This window comes from Genypterus blacodes, unplaced genomic scaffold (assembly GCF_046128005.1).
Source record: "Genypterus blacodes isolate CSIRO-AG114 ecotype Tasmania unplaced genomic scaffold, CSIRO-AGI_Gbla_v1 ptg000061l_1, whole genome shotgun sequence".
Classification (NCBI taxonomy): domain Eukaryota; kingdom Metazoa; phylum Chordata; class Actinopteri; order Ophidiiformes; family Ophidiidae; genus Genypterus; species Genypterus blacodes.
The window spans coordinates 172,896-192,431 of record NW_027466873.1 but is presented as its reverse complement, the minus strand read 5'-3'; the positions used below and the strand labels follow the sequence as shown (position 1 = coordinate 192,431).

Genomic DNA, 19,536 nt, shown 5'->3' with positions numbered 1-19,536 from the left:
GATACAAAAAATGGTACAATACACACACACAAGGGTGGCATTAAGAAATCCTGCTGATTAGAGCCGTTGTGGTAACGATTGTGGGGTTTTGGATTTTGTCTAGCCAGTTTAGGCAAACAAGGCGGAGTTCAGTTGACCTTGCTTTGACCCTTACTATTTGGTTTAATGTATGTTTGGTGTTTTTTTTTATATACATTTATAGTTTTTTTTTTTATTGAAGAAAGCATTTGACATTACAATGAACATACAGTAATGGGTCATTTTGGAGATCATGTTTGGTTTTCAATAAAGGATAACAAAACATTTCAGGCTGAATCTGTAGAACAAAATGTCACCTTCATTTACATGATGAGCTTCTGTAACACACAACAGAATAAGACATTGAAAATCAATCACGTAAAACACAAACAAACAACAGATAAGAGACAGATTTCAAAATGTGACGTAAGAGCTGCAAAATCTACGAACGCGGAAGTGTGAAGCAGCCAATCAGCGTGCGTGTCAACACCACAACCCAGAACACGGAAGCTGGTTCGGAAAAGACCGCCTTGATTTAAACTTTCAACAGAGACGTTGAGTGAAGGTATGTCATTTTACACGGATTTGTATAACATATAGCGACAGTTTATTTCGATATAACAAAGATACAAACACGAAGACGTTTTGGGGTGAATAAGGAACGATGTCCGTTTCCTGTAAAAGTGGCTAGAGTTACCCAATGGTTTCCTCGTTGTGTCGTGTTCAGTTATTGAATGTTCAGTGGAATTGAACAGATAAAAGACATCGGCAAATTTACAGTGGTGTGTATATAATGTAAATCTTCCGTTGTATAGTCCTTAAATACACTTAGTATATAAGGACATTTATGTATTTACAGTCAGAAAATCGCCACCTTAGTTAACGGAAAGCAGAGGAATGCAGTGAAAAGTGAATTAATCAGGGAATCTACACTCACAAGACAAGAATATATTACAGCTATATTACTTTTTAGACCTTACAAATATTTTAACGGATGATGCAACTGTAGGTAAGTGTAATATGTGCAGTTTTGCAGGCCTTACTGTAGCATTAGAATGTGCACTGTGGGTGTCCACTGTTCATTAGCTACTCTCATTTGGTCATCTCTAAGTGCAACTCGGAAAACCTAAACTTAAAGATATAATCCCTATTGGTGCTTACTGGGTGTTTTTTTTTAATATAAAGCGCCGAATAGCAGCATCCCAAATAGCTGCACGCTGTTTTGAAAGAAACAGTAAAGCTATCCCAGTTTTCCCCATGACGTCAGAAACATGTGAACCTTTTACCTTGGACTTTTCTCTAAAGCATCTCTCTCATTAGTCTGACCTTCCTGTCGTAGTCCAACCAGTAATGGTATTTAATGCCTGGTTAGCTGAGGAACACAGTGAACACTTCTCCGAGCATGTACAGGTCCACAGTGCGCTGCAAGGATGTTTGATTGGTTGAACTGCTTCTTTAGTTTGACTCATCAGCTAGTCACATGAGGCCACTGTGGGAGAACTGGACCTTGGTTAGCATTGATCGGGTCCTCTTGTTTACAGCGCAGGACCCCTCGGGGACCGTACTGAGGTTAATTGCTGCTAAAATGCTGCTCTTGCCTTCACTAATACAGAGGAGATGACACTAATGAGGGAATACAGGGAGGACACTCGCTGTCCATTGCTGTACGAGAGGTGGGGGTCGGGTTGGCTCCCAAGTGGCTCTTGGGAGAGAACATTTTTACAAGACAGATTCCCACTATATATGTTTATTTTTCACTGCTTGGGTGTGTGTGTTTTCTTTTTCATTCATCACTGAGGCTTTTACCAAGAAGGATTATTTGTCCATTGAAAATTGCTATATTGTATTGGTAATATTCACATTATATCACAAGCCAACACGTGTATTAGACACAACAATTAAAGAAATTAACTGAACATGGTCATGGTCTTATTATTATTAATATTATTATTATTGTAGCAATTCTCTTTACTTCCCATTCTCAGGTGTGCATTCAAACAGGTTGGAAGCTGCAGCAGGTTTAACCTTTCACCTTCCCTGTTTGCTTTTCTCTCTGAAGCCTGCTCCTACCCCCTTTGCCCTATAGCCATGAGTTTTTCTCCCGGTCCCTCCAGCCCCCTTGTGTTCAGGGGCATCCAGGATCAGGGGGAGCGGTGGGAGAGGAAACGATGCCGAACAGCCAAAGAGTTGGTGCAGACGGAACAGCTGTACTGCCAGCAACTGGAGTTGGTCAACACTGTACGTATAAAACAATCTACAATCCTAACCTTACAAAAACACAGTGAAGAGCTGTGGAGGTCCTTAAACCTTTCACGTTGACACACATTTTTTAAATGCTCTGTATGTAAAGTGCCTTGAGATAAGTTAAGTTAAGTTAAGATAAGATGAGTTTGTTGTGATTTGGCACTATACAAATAAAGTTGAATTGAATTGAACTTCCCTACTATATTTAAAGTTATGAGTTGTGCATGAAGGTAACACTCACTCACTCAGTGAACAGATTTACATCACAATTACTCACCCCCACAGTACAATTAGGAGTCAATTTAGGCCTAATGCACATTCAATTTACTAATCCAATTTTCACTTTAAATGACTTGTGACCAGCACAGCTGTTGCTTTATTGTGAGTGTGGTGGTACAACAACATCTCTCTGTACTTGAGGTTCATATGAGCCATGTGCATACTGTTAACTGTTTACTATGTTGCTACTAGTATGGCTAAACCCCACCAACCAGTCATTCCATGTACTTTATAGCTGTGTGTGTCTTGTGCAGTTTGCTATGTTTCTCTTTGGTGTCACAGTTGCCCTCTGTGTTGAGAGAGTAATTGAAATGTCAGTAGCACAAGCACTTCCTTATCAAAAAATTACATTTCCCTTCAAAGGTATCCAGTCAGAGCTGACAGCGCTGTCACACATAAGGACAAGTGTCAAGGGGTAATTTTTGAGCAAGAGTATTAATTTCAGACTGACTCAGAGAATTTAAGAAAAAGAAAGGATGAGCAGGCAATCATTTGTTTCCGCAATGGTTTATTGCAGCATAACAAACTAGGATGTACAACCAGACTTGCAGCTTCCACACAAGCATTTGAAGTCCTACGTCTACGTCATTTTGCATCGTCAAACTTATTTTGAGAAATGTTTATTCCACTGCTTTTTTGGCTCCACTTCCCTACACCAGGGAGCCCCTCGGTTCGGATCTTGGTTCATCTACCTCCCCATCACCCAAATATGGCAACCAAATTCCCCCGTACACTATGATATCCTGCCAACACTCCTGCAGCTGGGGTTCAGCATGACAGGTCGTGTTTTCCTAACCTTCCTCATGCTGACAGATCCCAGCTCTAAACAACCCAACACATCAATAAGGCTCTATTACTGTGATAGAGACTGCTCCTTGACTTAGAAGATACTTTGCCCATCACTGGTCTTCTTACTCCCTGAGGCCTTGAGATGCTGCAAACCTCCAGCATTCCCTCCCGTTGTTGCCCAACAGGTATCAACCTAACCTTCAAACCTACGTCCCCTAGTTATTGAACCTCTTTGCATTCCAGGTGTGACATCATTGCATTACTCCTTACTGACACAAGTAATACTCATGTAGGCATCAGCGGTCCACTCCAGAGCTGTACTAGATCCCAATGTACCCCTTTCATCAGTGCTAAAGTGACAGTTAAGCATGCTGTTAAGTGCCATGTATGGTTAATTGACTCCTCCAACATGCTTGGTTGCCCCAATGTTGCCCCAATGGGTTTGAACCTGGTAATGGTGCGAACGGTTACACATGTACTCTGTATGTGCTCCTGTGCCTTTGATTATGTGTGTGTTTCACTGCAGTATGAGACTGTTGTTCTGTTACTAAGATTGATATAGACCTTACCTGCTTTATTAATGGAAAGTCTGACAAAATGTTAAATTCGTGTCTTCCTTCTTTCAGTACTTTGTGGAGATTTTGAAGGCCAAAGGAACCCTGAGGCAGGACATCAGAGAAAGCATCTTCAGTTCAATTAAATCTATTCTTTCAGTAAACCAGTAAGTATCCTCTCAATGATTAAATGAATATCCATATTTTATAGTGTGATTAAAAGCTTTTTAATGAAGGGTGGTTGAGAGATAAACTCCTAGTTTACTAAGCATCGTCCTTATCTTCACCCTTAGTAGAAATCAATGATGTGTTCTTCTAACACCATGTTAAATTATTGCATATCCAGTGTAATTACCTGGTGATATCACAAATGTACGTCATTATCATTAGCATACATTATTTATGAATGCTTGGTTCCTGCTTGACCTTTTGTTTCCTGAGAAAACTGCTGTGCAAGACACTTGGAAGTGAAGTTCATAATAGCTTATCTTACCAAAATGTAGATTTGTGATTGATTTCCCTCAAGTTATTGCAAAACATGTTTTGTCACATGATCAAGTTTATATACTGAGAAACCAGAGTCGGCTCCGTAACCAATGTACGCACATCTTCAGTCATGAATTGAACTGAATTTTAAACTGTGGTTTCGCGTGCAGGAATTGCTTTTTGGAAATGACATAATGTCCCAAACGTTTCAGAAAAGTTAAGGAAATTCTTAATAATGATTTTAAACTTGTATATCTTCATATCTTGCAATGGCACAATTATGGTTTTACTAACATTTTCTACCTACAACAACAACAAATAAACAAATAAATCTATAAATGAATATACTAATATAACTAAACACATCACTGACACGATGTAGGGCTGTTGTAATTGTCTTTTCTGGTTTAAAAGGTTTTAGAGTAGCTTACTTGATTGGTAATATGTAAGGAATGACTTGGGAAAAGCACAAACTTGTGATTTGGTACGATTTAATTCACGCATGTCTGAAAGCAGACTCAAATAGAGCAAATGTCTGATCTTAATGCTACAAGGGAAATGTCTGAGTGAGCCCAGAGCAAGGAGCTGCATAGTATTTTATCTATTGCATACAGGCGAAGTCACGTCTGTCTTTGACAGATAGACAAGTCAAATAATGCTTAGACTAAATTAAAAACACATCAATGGGATATGGCGATTATCCAGACCGGTTTCTATAAGAAAATGCTTATGCTGTCATACCCTGAGATCATATAGGAGCCTTGTGATCAATCAGTAATGCATGTTGTAAAAAAAATACAGACATCAGAGGGTACAAACATGGTCACAGCGAGGCCAGATGCACCCTGGGAAGAGAGAAATGAGGTTTTCCCAGTACATTCCCTTATATGTGGAATCTTCTTCTCTTAACTGTAGCTGTGTGGACATCAAAGGAGAACTGCACCCTCACATGTTGGATTTGAAAATAGATTTTATAAAGCACAACAGAACAACAATGTATAGCGTATAATACACCATCTTATCAAATAATAGTATCTGAGCTGTTAATCATATTTTCTTAATTGATTACATTCATAACAGCGATGAACCAATAATTGATAAATCATTAACTTCCCCAATCACAACAACATGGTTCAGTATGACACTATGCAGCATGTTAAACAGTGCGGTGAATAGTTGGGCTACCTTTGATTGGTTATTCCATTCCAAGTCTCAATAATGAGTCATGTGGGTTCCCCCCTGGGCCCTCATCCTCTACACACTGACAGGCTTTCTTGTTGAGAGTGCTTCAATGAAGATTGAAGTATGAATTACACAGTCTGATGTATTGGATAAATGGCTCCACAGTTGCCATACATCTTCATTATGAGACCCTTATTGAACCAATGGTTGAAACATAATGACAAGCACTCAATTAAAAAAATGGTCCATAGAGAGAGAGAGTCTGTTAGTGGTGACTGTTTTACAACTGCTTTGGAAGTGATTGATTATACATTTTCTTGTATTCTTTTCAGTTTATTTTCTATCATTTGGTGGAGAGTGTCACACATATTTGATGTGTGTCAGGTGTTTGATGGTAAGCTCTCATAGAAGAACCTTCCTGGTGGACACACATCAGGGCACAGGGATGGAAAAGGGAATAGCTGCTTCGGTCAGTGCAACTGTGACATTAAAAAACAACAACACATTGATGGTTGAGGTCAAAGGTCATGTTTGGAATCATTCATTAAATTGACAACTAAGGAAGTTACGCAATTAAATTAACACTTGATTGAAATTCCTGGACCATCCTTACACAGTCAGTTAACAGGTAACTCATATTTGAGAAAAGTATTCATCCAGTGCTACAAATAACTTTCTATTTGCAAGGTACAAGGAAAACCACTTGATCTGTTCTTGACAAGCCAACATATTTGCTCTGTCTTTCTGAAAGGATTTGAGGTTCTACTGTGTCAAAGGCGACATTAAGATCCAGTGTTACCTGAACTGTAAGATATTTGGAATCCAAATTGAATCTAATGAAATATACTTCCCTTTCTGCCGTTGCTGTGCTTTGGTGAGCCCTCAAACTAAATTGACAAAGTTATATAAAAAAGGAGACATTTCCATATATTGAAATGCCGTGCTGTTCATCTTGACTATTTGTTCGCCTATGTGAGCCTATGTGACTCAAGGAGCAACCCAATTATCCCCACCTGTTTACACTACAAACAGGAATAAGCAACTTGAAAGATCTGTAGCTGAATCCAGTAAGTGGTATTGTAAACCGTCAGTGTCTTTGAAAGTCAAAGGTATTAAGTCCTAATAGGGTTCATGTGAATGTATTTTGGAAATTAATCGGGCGCAGACTGCACAAGTCCACAGTTAAGGTAAACCCAGAATAAGCTAAACTGTGCAGTCTGGCTATTTGTGGTTGTGTTCATTTGTTAAATTATTTGCACATTTATGTTTAGCAAATGCTTATAATGTGCTGCTGCAATTAGTATTCCTCTGTTTGAGCATTCCCCAAATGAAGCCGCCTTGCCTGCATTGTTTGGTCTAGGTTGTATCCACCCCAGATGTCACAACTGCTCAGAATTAATGTGGTTTAACATGATGCCTGATGAATGCTAATGTTATCTTCGTCCTGCTCCTGATGACCAGATAATTTAATTGCTATGGAAAAAAGTATAAAAAATGTAATTCATAATTTCAAATTTATCATAATAGCCTCTGGCAATGGGGGGGGTTGCTGTTTTTCCCACCCTTTGCCCTTGTTTAGAACTCTTTTGCCTGCTTGGCATCTCCTGATTATGAACAGAGAATACCTTGGTGCGCAACTTCATTAAAATCTATTTAAATCAACTTCAGCGGCAGAGTGCTCCTTCTCCGAGCATGTACCAACAAAAGTCTCCGGGAACATCATTAGTGCTGTGAAGTGTGTGTGTGTGTGTGTGTGTGGTGGGGGGGCACTTCCTTTAAGTTTGGATAACAAGCTACTTCATAAGTGTCAACACCCCCATCCTATTGCATCCATGTTACTGTAATGTGCCTGACAGGCTGAACGACTGCTTTGCAGCCTCCTTGATCCAGTTGTTTTGTTCCCAGGTTCAGCAGCCGTGTTCTCACTACAAAGTGGCCCTCTCTGCCATGAAGGTAGTCCCGCCGTCTGGGTCTTAGTAAATATGCCACCCACACAGAGAGGCCTTCAAATAACTCTCCAGAGTTTAGCCTGCTAAACTTCCCATTAACTGGGGAGCATTTCTCTGAACTCAGCTGTGAACCCCTGCACTTTTTCCAAACATGTGTGCCTTTGCTCAAATTGATGCTTCAGATCTGATCTTGCTTTATTCCAGCTGCTTCTTGTGCTCTGATGCAGAGCAGCAGTGCATTCTCAGGCACTCGTATGCACTAACTCAAAGTCCAATGTGGTTTGACTGAAGGCTAAATGCTCACTGGGGGTTGGGGTGTGTGTGTATGTGTGTGGGGCGGGGGTGCACTTTGAAATGAATGTGTCACAAGTCCATGACACACAAATGATGTGCAACAATAGTTACTTCCACCATGTTCTCTATTTGAGTTTTGGATGGGTTTGTGACCTAAAAGTTATTTGTGCCCACTTTGCAGGTCACATTCCCAAAAACATTGGAATGTGACCTGATGAATTATTATCTTTAAACAGAATATTCACGTAGACTTCTAAATTCACCGTTGTGTCCTTTTTGCAGGTCTCTGCTGGTCCATTTGGAGAATGACTACTTTGGCCGGGGTTTGGACCAGTTCTGTCCTCAGCTACACCACTACAACACATATGTGGACAACATCTACAACGCCAACAAAATGATAAAGGTATGCAAATAGACTATAATTGAATTTGATTGAACACGCATTAAGACATTTGGGGAATTGTAGCCATTACTGGTCAATGCCATTGACATCAGTATTGCTGGTATTGCTTTGGAAATGAGTGACTTTAACTTTCAACATTTAACGTTAGAACTTTTGAATCACAAGTCATTGAATAAAGAGTGTATAAATAAACAAAGCCCATACATGAACATTGCTTGAGGTTTATAATTGCTGCAGGTACATTCTACCCCGTGTGTCGGTATTCTTGATTGGCCTGCCGGGAGTGACCAGTAGTGATGGCTTGATGCTGGCTACTCTCTATTCTTACTTATCAATGCTGCAAAGATAAAATTGTGTTAATTAAGACAGAAGATGTGTTGGTAGAACATTGACCGGTTGCATTGATTATGGGCTGAGCCATGCAAGTGAGCATTGATCCTTCCTCCAAGTCCCCATGCATCTAATGGGCTGAAGGGAAGTGTGCTATTGTGACAGGCAAGCTTGTTTACTCAGGTAAAATTCTTTACGTTGTTTTCAAACTTATGTGCGAATACAAAAGATGAAACTGAAATATGTAGGGAGCAGGAATTTCCTTTAAGTTGGAGGAGCAACATGTTGAGATAGGACATTATGTTGCAGCTTCTACTTGCCCTCCCCAGACTGCAACAAGTTGATACTGTAATTAGCCTGTGTAGCGATTAGGCTGGATATTAAGTTCCCTTTACTTAATTGTTGCCTGAATGCTTACATCCAACGTTTAAATCAATGTTGAAGTTATCAGTGTCTCGCCGTTTGTGTTGTCTCAGATCCAGTTGAAGAAGAACAAAGCATTCAGGCGTTTCAAGAAGCTGCAGGAATCCAGACCTGAGTTCATCAACCAGACACTGGAGGACTTACTGCAGCTCCCTGTCACCAGGATCCAACAGTAAGACCTGTGTTTCTGTTTCCATGAAGGATAGTAACTCTCCTTTGTGTGTTGTTTTGTTTCATTGTGCCTCCCAGGTTGCGTAGTTCTTCTTTAGCCACAATGAAATGTTTTGGCGCATCCAAATTGAAAACTTCATCAATGCGCAACTTACATAAAACGTTTGTACTTTTGGAGGAAACATTCCAGTGTTTGTGGATGTGGTTGAGCTGTTTCACACTGCAGCAGACCGGTCACACGTTTCATGCTTGAGTTCTTTTTAGCTGTTTTGTTTGTTTTTCTTTTCACTAGTCACCAACTGCATTTCTAAATGTAAAGGCTGTGTGACAGATGTAATAATTATTATTGGATGGATTGCCCATGTAAGTACTCAGACTATCCTGAAACTGTCAGAATCTCTTTTGTTAAGCAGCAGCATTTGTTGGCTGTAATTTCATGCGGTCTTGATCTCGCTTGTTAATTAGTTGAACAAGAGGATGAAATGGGCTGAAGTATGCTTTCCGATGCTACAGATCACATGACACTGGTTTATCAAGCTGCCAGCTTGTATCTTAATTAGGCCCTTCTCATCTCTCCAGATGTATAATACAACCAGCACTCGATATGTTACATCCATCCATCATATACCGGAGAAGTTGTCTTTGAGATGTGCCGACTCTTCGTCTGAACATCTGAGACACTTCCACTGTTTTTCATTTATGTTCACTGTTCTGCAGCAAATGCTTACCTCTCTTTTATTAATCCTTTATCCCGGCGTCCAATACATCCTGGTAAACCTTGAATAATAATGGAGTTTTTCATTATTTTGAGAAGAAAGTAATCTTTTTCTTTACTGCATGTATTGTTTACAGTCCGTGGCATGTAGAGGGGAATTGGCAGAATCCTCCTGATGTTGAAGGAGCTGAATCTTACTATGACCAACATGCAGTCGGCCTTCTCTCGGCTGTCTCTTTTTTAGCTTTTCTCTTTGCACTTCCCATCATCATCATTGATTTGTGTGTCATTCTCTGTGAAACTCAGGAGACTCGAGGGACGTGTCTAATTGTATGATGATTTTAAGTGGCGACCAGATAATCATCCAGGGCTGGCGCCTTACCTTGCTCTGACTCCACCGCTGGGAATAGCAGGAAATTGTTGTCACTTATCACCATTCAGTGATGATGGATGGTGAGCAGGGGCCTTGAGTGTAGATACTTATGTTGCTGCTGGGAGAGGAATAAAATCATTGCCTTTATTAAGTGGCATTCACTAGAAGTGGATGGAGCAGTCATCACCATCCTCCCCACTGAGCTCACCATTATGACAGTGATGGGGTCTGGGGTTGATTGTGGCGGTGAATAACAGCCCTGTCTGTATTGTTCGTGTTTGTGTCGATAATAGAGATGTGGCTCTCACAGACATGGCTGCAGTCAGAGGCCTTGGGATAAATCTGTTCCAAGCTGAGCACCATTTAGTGGAACAAGGGATTGGTCCAGTGTTCGGCTCATTGTAGTGAGTGCATGCATCATATAAAGGACAAACAACTCAGGAGGTTTTGGGGTCATTGCCATGCTGACAAGTGTGGAACCCTGTGCTCTTCTGGCCATGCTGGATTTTTTTTTTTAATTAACTGCTTTATGTGCAGAGACTGATGAAGTTTCTTTATTTCCAAAAGATGAGTCCTCCAACACAAGGCCATAGTTTCTCTATAAATGTATTTTGTAGAGTTTTGAAAGGTGCAGACCAGACCGACCTAAAGTAGCTTCTGTCTGTGGCCTGCTGGTACTAGGATGTAGGCTATTTCACTTAACAAGTTGTCTTACTACCAAAGTGCGGGCCATGAAGGTACTTTTAAATTAACGTCAAACATTTCAAATGAAAAAAAAAAAGTTTAAATTATCAGTTTTTTAATTGAGTTGAAAATGTCCATAAAATACTTATGGTTAAAATGGAGCGATGGCTATCAAGTGACCAAAGCAAAGCTGTTAATGGAGACTCAATGTCAACAAGGTTTGGGTGGGCTTCAATAAAATTCAATTAGCGCTTCCTTTGTATAATATTTAAGCAGATGAGATTTATTTAATCAGATATGGTAGATACCTTCTTTGTGCATACCTTACGAAGTGAAATGGTTTGCTCTGAATCCAAGTCATCACCATATCACCGTTTGTGATTGTGATGTACCAAGTCTACTCAAATCTCTTGCTGCACTGAACTCAAGCCCCTATCCACACTAATGCAGATACATTTCAAATCACATTGTTTTTTAATCCATTTAGGCCTTCCTTCCACACTAAAACTGTATTTTCAATCCCTGAAAATTGAGCTTTTCAACCAAACTCTTCAGAGTGAATACATCTGAAGACACCTGCTCATTGTTTTAACGTGGACAGGGAAGACATCAAGCAATTCACGCTCTGTCTGTCACATAACAGTGGCGGATGAGTGCGTCGGGCTGTTTTTCCTCTTCACTCTCTATCTTGATTGCTTGTTTGCTGTTAAATTTAGCTTATTGTAAGACAAAGTGCTTTACAAGCGAGCTGCTGTGGTGCGGATTGCAATGAGCTCAGTGCCGTTTAGAGCCACACAAAGCAGTGATTTTAGACCTGGTCTAGAAGTGCCTGTACCTGCCTTTGGACTGCACACGAGCTATAGGGAGTTTGGGTTTTCAGGAGTTGTTGTGTGGATGGCCGGCTTTTCTACTGCGCTGTGAAAGTGCGAGCATGGGCGAGATCGTTTTCACTCCAAAACTGAGTCTTCAAAAGTTTCCAGATTACTGTGGCGGTAGACTCACACGCTTTTTCACTTGCAGTCACTATCTTGCAAGAACGTAGTGTTTCGTGGCGGGGCTCTACCCTATGATCTCATACCTGGACTCACAAGACTATGCAGAGTCGTTTAGAGATCACTAGCAACACAACAATGAGTTGAGAATAGCCGAGAAAGAGCCTCACCCTGTGTTTACAAAACTTGCCAGATAAAGATAGCAGTAAACGATGTTGCTAAATTCCCCATCATCATTGTTTGGTGTGGCTCTGTCATGTCTTGTAATATTTTTTGGAACTCTGTAAAGTTTGCTTAGAGAACCTGTAATCAAATCAAATCATTGTTGATTTGACCTCGTCATAGAATTAGTTGATAACAGGGAAAAGATAAAATGCCAGCAGCCTTCTCCCTCCCTTTGTAACCAAGCTTCTGTGGGTTTACAGACTGATCCACTGGCTGCTGTTCGACTGAATGTTTCCTAAGTATCCACACTTATTGCAAGTTGAATTTCTCAGTCCCAGTTACTCACCCTTGTAGAGTAAGATAAGACACCCATCACAATCACTCCTCATTATTGCGTTTTAATTGCACACGTTTTTAAAGCTGGAGTATCTCTCGTCTTTCAGGCTGGATCTGCATTCCTTTCCTTTAAAGCTATTAAAGTGGAGTAATTAGCCAGCAGCCTATGCCTGTTCATTACAGCATGCAGGAGCCTGCCAACTCCTCTTGTCTCTTAATTAGAAATTTGAATCATTAATGCGTGTATGTAAAGAAAAATAATTAGACAGATATTTCCTCCATCTCTCCTTTTTCTGTGACATGTGAGCAAATGCCCGTATGACCCAACATGTTCACCAGGGGAGAGTGAGAGGAAGGATGGCATATCAGATGCATATTACAAAGGAATTAGTAACTCCAGCTGTGATTTCTTTCTGCTGAATTCTTCATTAGAATATCTGAACTGTTATAGATACGGTTCAGATTATGTTATTGTCTCATTATCTTGTCTTTGCTCTGCTGCTAATGAGCAGGACAGAGCAGCTAAACGAGCGAGTTCCGTTTACATTATTTGGAATGTGTCGTAATAATGCTCATTAGAGTCTTCCCTTTATGTTACACACCCGCCTTAATTAGATTTTCCTCTGCACTCCTTAAGAACAACAGCATCCACTGCTAATAATGCCTGTAATGTATTTGTTATAACAAGATGAGACAAACGGAGAAAGACGCTGTGATGTTTTTTTCTTCTTCTGTGTAAGCATTAAGTGTACAAGGCTTAATTGGAGCTTGCTCGACTTCAGTTTATTCAAACACAAGATCATTTGGAAAAGTAGTACGGCCCTGCTCTCTTGTTCAGTTACCTTCTGTTCTGTATTAGGAGAAAGTGTGTCTAATAAATAACATTACAGATTGTAAATATATACTGTAAGTTTTGTATAATACATAGTGAAAAAAATTATAATTTTGATTAAATAAGTTGCTTTTATCACTGCTTCATAGTATGAAATAAAATATTCCATAGGGAGTTCAATTTAACAATAAAACATTGGCATAACAGGACGGAGCATTACTTGACCCAAATTAAGTTTTTCACAGTATAAATGATAATTGATGAACGCAAATATTTTAGTTGAAGCAATGAACAAATCCAATAAGAGCCTGCTTGGTGAACAGAGCTGTGTGCGAGTGTGTGCAAAGTAAGTTTGTTGAAGCCGTTTTCATTCTCCGGCAATGCTCCCCCTCATTTAAAATGCTTGACTAGAAACGGACCTCTTAATATTTTTCGAGCAGGATGTCGGTCTCTAAACTAAGTTGGTGAGAGTACCTTGGCTGTGTGAACTCGTAGCTGTAGCTTCTCCTTGTTTTCAAGGTGTGTTTTTGCATGTGTTTGAGTAACCAACACTCAACCAAGCAACACCACCTTGAAAATTACAAAATACAGGTTCCATTAGGTTCTTTTAAATGTAAGAAAGACAGACGGGATTCAAACTCAAGAGGATCACTTTATTCAAACGGTTTAGAAAAATGTATAGCTGCAAGTTTCCCTGGGGAGGAGCTGTCACTTTGATAAATAAATGGGGTTGAGAAGGAAACTTAGAAAGACTAATTGTTGATTAATTCAATCATGACCATGACCACAATCATGACCACATCCAGCACACTGCTGCGCGCACCATACTACAAGTACATCCAACTCAAACAGGAAGGAAGGGAGTGAAGTGAGAGCCTGGGGCAAACAGGAAGTCAGGTGAGCGGTAGAACAATAGGTGCAGACATGTTATATAGGGTCATAGGTGATCACTAATGGAACACAAGGAGAGAAATGCCACATCCCTCTGCAAGTTGAAGTCAATAGTGGGCTGTCCTACCTATTACAATGAGAGATTCCATGAGAATATGAACTATTTGGATTATATTTAAGACTAATTGAAGATTGACTCATTGCTTTAGAGATCATTAGACTAATGTCTGTGGTCTGTGTGGGCTCTACCACTGATCAAGAAAACCAACACACAAGCAAAAATAAAATGAAAATAAAAATCAATTGGGATACTTTGATTATATTTTCTAGGTTTATTATTAAAATGGTTGTTTCAGACCTCCCAGAGCAGACGGCAGATCATCTAATCCCTTTACATAAATGTTCTCTACTAAATCTGTTTGGGGGACACTAATAATGAAGTAGCAAAGTCCATATTCAAGAATCACCTTTTCATTCTCTATCTACTTGCATGGACACAAACCTTCACAAACCTCTCGCCTACTCATTCGTCTAACTATGTTTCTAGAGTGTTGCAGCCAGCTAACAACGTCCCACCATCTACGGTCACCCCCACCTTCCCCAGTGGCACCACTGTGTCTCAAAAACAAGCCCAGATTGCACAAACGGGGAGCTGGAAAGGTCGAGACAGACACAGTGGAAATCAATGTCAACTGTCAATGCATTTCAAGGTCATGTCTTCACTGGGAACAGGATAAAGATTTCTGAGCAAGGTATTACTCTTCACATCTGCCACTGTAGATGGAGAGTGAAATTCGGGATGATTTGTTACTTAGTTGTCCCACCAGATTAGAGGAGATATATTGAAAATGTAGAATGTAGGTATAATTAAAAATCCAAATCTGCTATCTAAAGTTTTTAGGGTGAACTTCTTTTTGGTTCATTAACTGATGGCTGTTTCAGGAGGAATTGTCATTAAATAGATTCAGTATGAAAATGTGTCAATTATTGCCTGTACCATATTGATAGAATTAAGACGAAGACACTACAACTGTGATTACAGTCTAGAACATGTAGTGTGCCACATGAAATGGTTTTAAGTGAAACAAACTTCACTGTAGTCCACCACCAATGGCAAATTTACAATTCTCAAAGTAGTGTGATGTCATTAACAACGTGAGATCATTTGAGATGGTGTCATCCATTATTGTCTCCCATCTCTCACTATAATAATGCATAATTGGATTATTTTAGATTAAACCAAAAAGTATATAAATTACTTGAAAAGCGTGTCATGTAATATGTATTAATATTTTTTACTTCATTGATTTCAGCATCACTGAATTTAGATTTTCCTAACTTGTTGAGGGATCCACGATGGACAGGTTCCACCGATGCAAACTCTCACATGTCAAATGCACTTAGTGGGCGGGTACATTAACTGATTGCGTAATTAGCTGCAACCTTAATAAATTAGACATTCATCTCTGCTAATTGCAAACACTCCTCAACACTCTCATATAGCTGCAATTTGCACACTGTGTTTCATGTACGTGCATCTGGCCCCGTCTCTTTCTTTTTCTTCTCCAGTTTCTTCTCAGGCCATGCCTTTAGAGGTGCTGCACGAAATTCCTGTTAGCTTGATGTGTTATGTTTCAAAGTCTAGGTGCTCATAAACAAGAAGAGCACAGTATCACAGACCGGGCGTATCTGATAATTAAACTAACAACAAGCATACTAATAAATAAAATGGTTCATGCAGATAGACGAGTACTATGACTTAAGTTACTGGTGCCAATAGTTGGAACATGAAATCTATCCTCTTGTCATAAGGAGTGATACGCAAAACCCTTCAATAATCGGCAAAAATCTTCGATTATTATTCCCTTCACTCATAGCCAGTCTGACAAACTGACTTTGAAATTATCGCACAAGCTTGGATTTAAAAAAAGAAATGTTATGGTCTTGATGTGAACGCAATATGTGTTCCTTTCAAAATGGCGTTGCACATTTCTTTGAATTATTACTGTTTAATTCAAATCAGCCCCAACGTGAACAGACCTTTAGTCTGCATTAGGAGAAACTCTCCAAAGGCGGAATGATATATCAGATCAGCACTGAACAAGCCCCAGATGTGATAAAGTGCTCTCCTTTTTTTCAAGCTGTGCTTTTCAAGAATGCGTTTGAGTTATAGTTGACTGAGCTCATCCTCATATTTTTTAATTTTAATGATGTAGACCAAGGGGGCCATTTCCTGAATGGTTGGTCTCTCATCCTGGTGCAGTCAGTCATTTTTAACAGTAATAGTCAATATTTCATTTGTTCCCTGCCAAGCAATCTATCTGAAGAGGACTCATGTAAAACCACTGCAGAGATTCATTCTGTCATGTGACAGCTGTATCTGTCAGAGGTTGTCACCACCATCACAACTTGAAAGCAAAACCTGCTTTCTCCATCTGCATCACTTAGAAGCAGAAATCAAACTTTAAAATTCTACTTACTGTATAATTTCTACATGTTGTTCCTTGTTTGAATCGGTCACAGTTGCCAGTTTCCTGTGTGTAATGTTCAATGACGGCACAGACACTCTTACTGTCCAGTGTTTCCCCTATGTTGATGCTTCATTTGGTGCATTTTAGGGCTATTTAGGGGTTAGAGATACAGATAGCTCAGCCCTTTCAGACATTGTATGTGATATTGGACTAAACACAGAAACTTGACTTGAATCATAATGTAAGCAATTCATCCTTTTTAACTAAAACTATTAACTATTATTGACTTCCTGTGCTTGCTGGTTCCTCTTGATGACTGTGGTGAAGGCTTCAGCAGTCGTGATGATAGATGTTTTCTTTATTTCATGACATTTCATTGAGATTATAAAACAATCATGGGTAGAGAAAGCAGTCACGGTCACTGTGAAACCACATGAGTGAAAGCGGGGTGCTCAGCATTTCACCAGGAATGATGTAGGGAAAACCCAGGCATAGTCCAAGCGCTGCCAAAACATTGTGGTAACGCTTTCAATATCAACTCCACCAAACGCTGGTAGATATCATTTGGTAGCTTGCGATGAAATGAGGTGCAAAACTGGCAGGAACGATAATTGAGGCTGTTCCCATTGCATTTGCATGGCATGTGATAGCCTGGGCTGTTTATATTTACATAATGAAAAGCAACATTCTGGCCAAGCGCCGCCCCTACTGGTTAAGCGACTGCCGCACTACGGAGTAGAAGGGGAGACACTGGCGCATGATCTGATAGCGTCACGTGGCTCCACAGCAGAAGGACTACATGAATAATGTTTGATGAAAATGGCAAGATCAGTCTGAGGAACATATAGCCAGGGCTGCAGAGTGACACACTGATACACATGCAACAGAGTGAGGGGGATGGGACAGTGGCTTCTTTGACCGTGTGTTTGATTCTAATGCAGTACATTGAATTCATTGTGAAAATGCATGGGAGTTGAGCAAATGTTTCCATCCTGTGCTTATTAACCACAGTGGAGAGGAGCCACTTGTACCCGTTGCAGGTATAGAACCATGCTTAGCTTCTATCTGCCGCAGCTTACAAACAACTGTCAGCTCGACATTCCGGTGCCGGTTCCAGTGCATTCACATACTTTTGTCACTGTTGTTTGTTGTTCCACTTTGATTTTAAAGCTGTTATATATTATTTTTAGATGGTCTGCACAATCCCACCTCATTTATTTCCTCTTTTCTCACAGGTATGAGCATTTTCTACAGGACCTGACTGCCAACACAACTCCGGACAACCCAGAGTTTCAACAGCTTTCAAGTGAGAATCTTTGTCACTAATCACTGTGTTGTGATTTGCCTTAAATGCTTTTATTGTCCAGTGACGTGTCTGGAGCTGCACACACTCATACTGTATGTGTGCACGTGTGAAGCTGAGGCTTTGTTTTGATTAGTACATTTCCCTCTTTCCATTCATTCAAGGTTGTTGTTGTTGTTTTTTAGCAGAAGAGCAAGTCATTATGTGCTCTTTTTCAGATTTTTGGCAAACCACTCTTTCTACTTTTGGCTAACACATGACAGTTAAACAAATCTCTGCATTTACAACATCGAATACTGTTCCAAACAAACACAAACTCCTGCTTCCTTCCAGTTGCGCAGCGTCATTGTGAAAGACAGCCCTCATTATCTTCATTTGAGGATCAAAGGGAAATGCTCTTTCCTTTTCATCACTCATTTGTTGTTATTGATGTAGCCGTGTTTGGCAAGCAGTGGTTAGCGAAATGTAAGTCAGGCGAAGCTCAATATGAGTAACTTCTTAGTTTGATGTGGATTTTGACATAATTAATTGGGACTGGATCAGAGGGTGTTAAGCGGGAGCTATATTAATAAATAAAATCTTCAGCATCAGCAGCAAATCTCGATAATGACTAATTTCATTCGTCAAATAAACAGTGAATCTGACTCAAGTGTGAATTTACACAAGGAATTATTTATGTGTATCAATTAAAATGGCATTGCTTGTGTGCTGCCTTTGCTTACAAATTAAAATACTGCCTGACTCTAAGATGAAGGTACATATCTAAATGTGCTGCTCCATCGCCTCTTCCTCCTCACCAGAGATCCTTTTTTTAAACTCCTCAGCTTTTATATTTGCGTGTGTGTGTGCGCGCTTGTGTCTCAAAACTTCCTCGATGTATTGAGAAGGGAATTATTAAAAAAAATGCAGACAAATCACACTGTATGTAATTATGGAAAGCAGCGGATAGAATCACAGAAAGCTTTTGTTGTTGTTGTCCTACTTCTGTTTGATTCTCCCCCCTTTGTTTTTTTGTCTTTTTACAATTTTAACCCCCAGCTTTCCTTCAATCTGGATTTAGTTGTTAGAATGTTTGCGTCCCTGCATTAATATGACACTGACTACCCGTTACCAACCAACCTTAAACAATTGTCCATCACTAAAATGAAACGTGTCTTTGTCTCCTGGTCAGATTCTATCTAAATAGGAATAAATAAATGGACTGAAGCACCGTCTTCCGAATGTCTAATGAGCTTGATGTATTATTAATGTCTTAGACAGAGCTGAGAGCAACAATACTGCAATTAGCATTTGTTGTTTTTACAAAGCAGGCAATGGAAAATATTCCAAACACATACAACAAAGGGAAAAATTCGACAAGAATGCCTTGTGTGGTTTACATTGTAATTGTTGTGAAGTTAAGCGAGCCAATTAGGCTGTGATTATTTTAGTGTAGACGAGCCACCCTGAGGATCAACTTCAGCCTCTAAGTTTCAGTGTTGAGAACAAAAGCAGCAAAGTTGAACTTGAAATTAGAATCCATCTGTTTGTTGTTATTTTGGATGTGTTAATGATGTAGGCCTAAATGTCTGCAGTGGTTATTATGGCTGGCACACAGTAATTGGATGCCTCTGTCTGTGCTGATGAGTTGCCCATTCTAGGGCAAAGACAAT

At 39.8% G+C, this 19,536-nt stretch overlaps 1 protein-coding gene across 1 annotated transcript in view; it reads left to right on the top strand.

Annotated features, from left to right (window-relative positions):
- Positions 1–500: 500 nt before the first annotated feature.
- Positions 501–19,536, top strand: part of arhgef39 (Rho guanine nucleotide exchange factor (GEF) 39) — a 33,387-nt gene continuing 14,351 nt past the window's right edge. The window contains exons 1-6 of the mRNA XM_076154075.1: positions 501–583; positions 2,078–2,256; positions 3,957–4,051; positions 8,078–8,198; positions 9,005–9,123; positions 17,817–17,887. Coding sequence (XP_076010190.1) covers positions 2,107–2,256; positions 3,957–4,051; positions 8,078–8,198; positions 9,005–9,123; positions 17,817–17,887 — 556 coding nt within the window. The 5' untranslated portion in view covers positions 501–583; positions 2,078–2,106. The remainder of the gene's footprint in view (positions 584–2,077; positions 2,257–3,956; positions 4,052–8,077; positions 8,199–9,004; positions 9,124–17,816; positions 17,888–19,536) is intronic.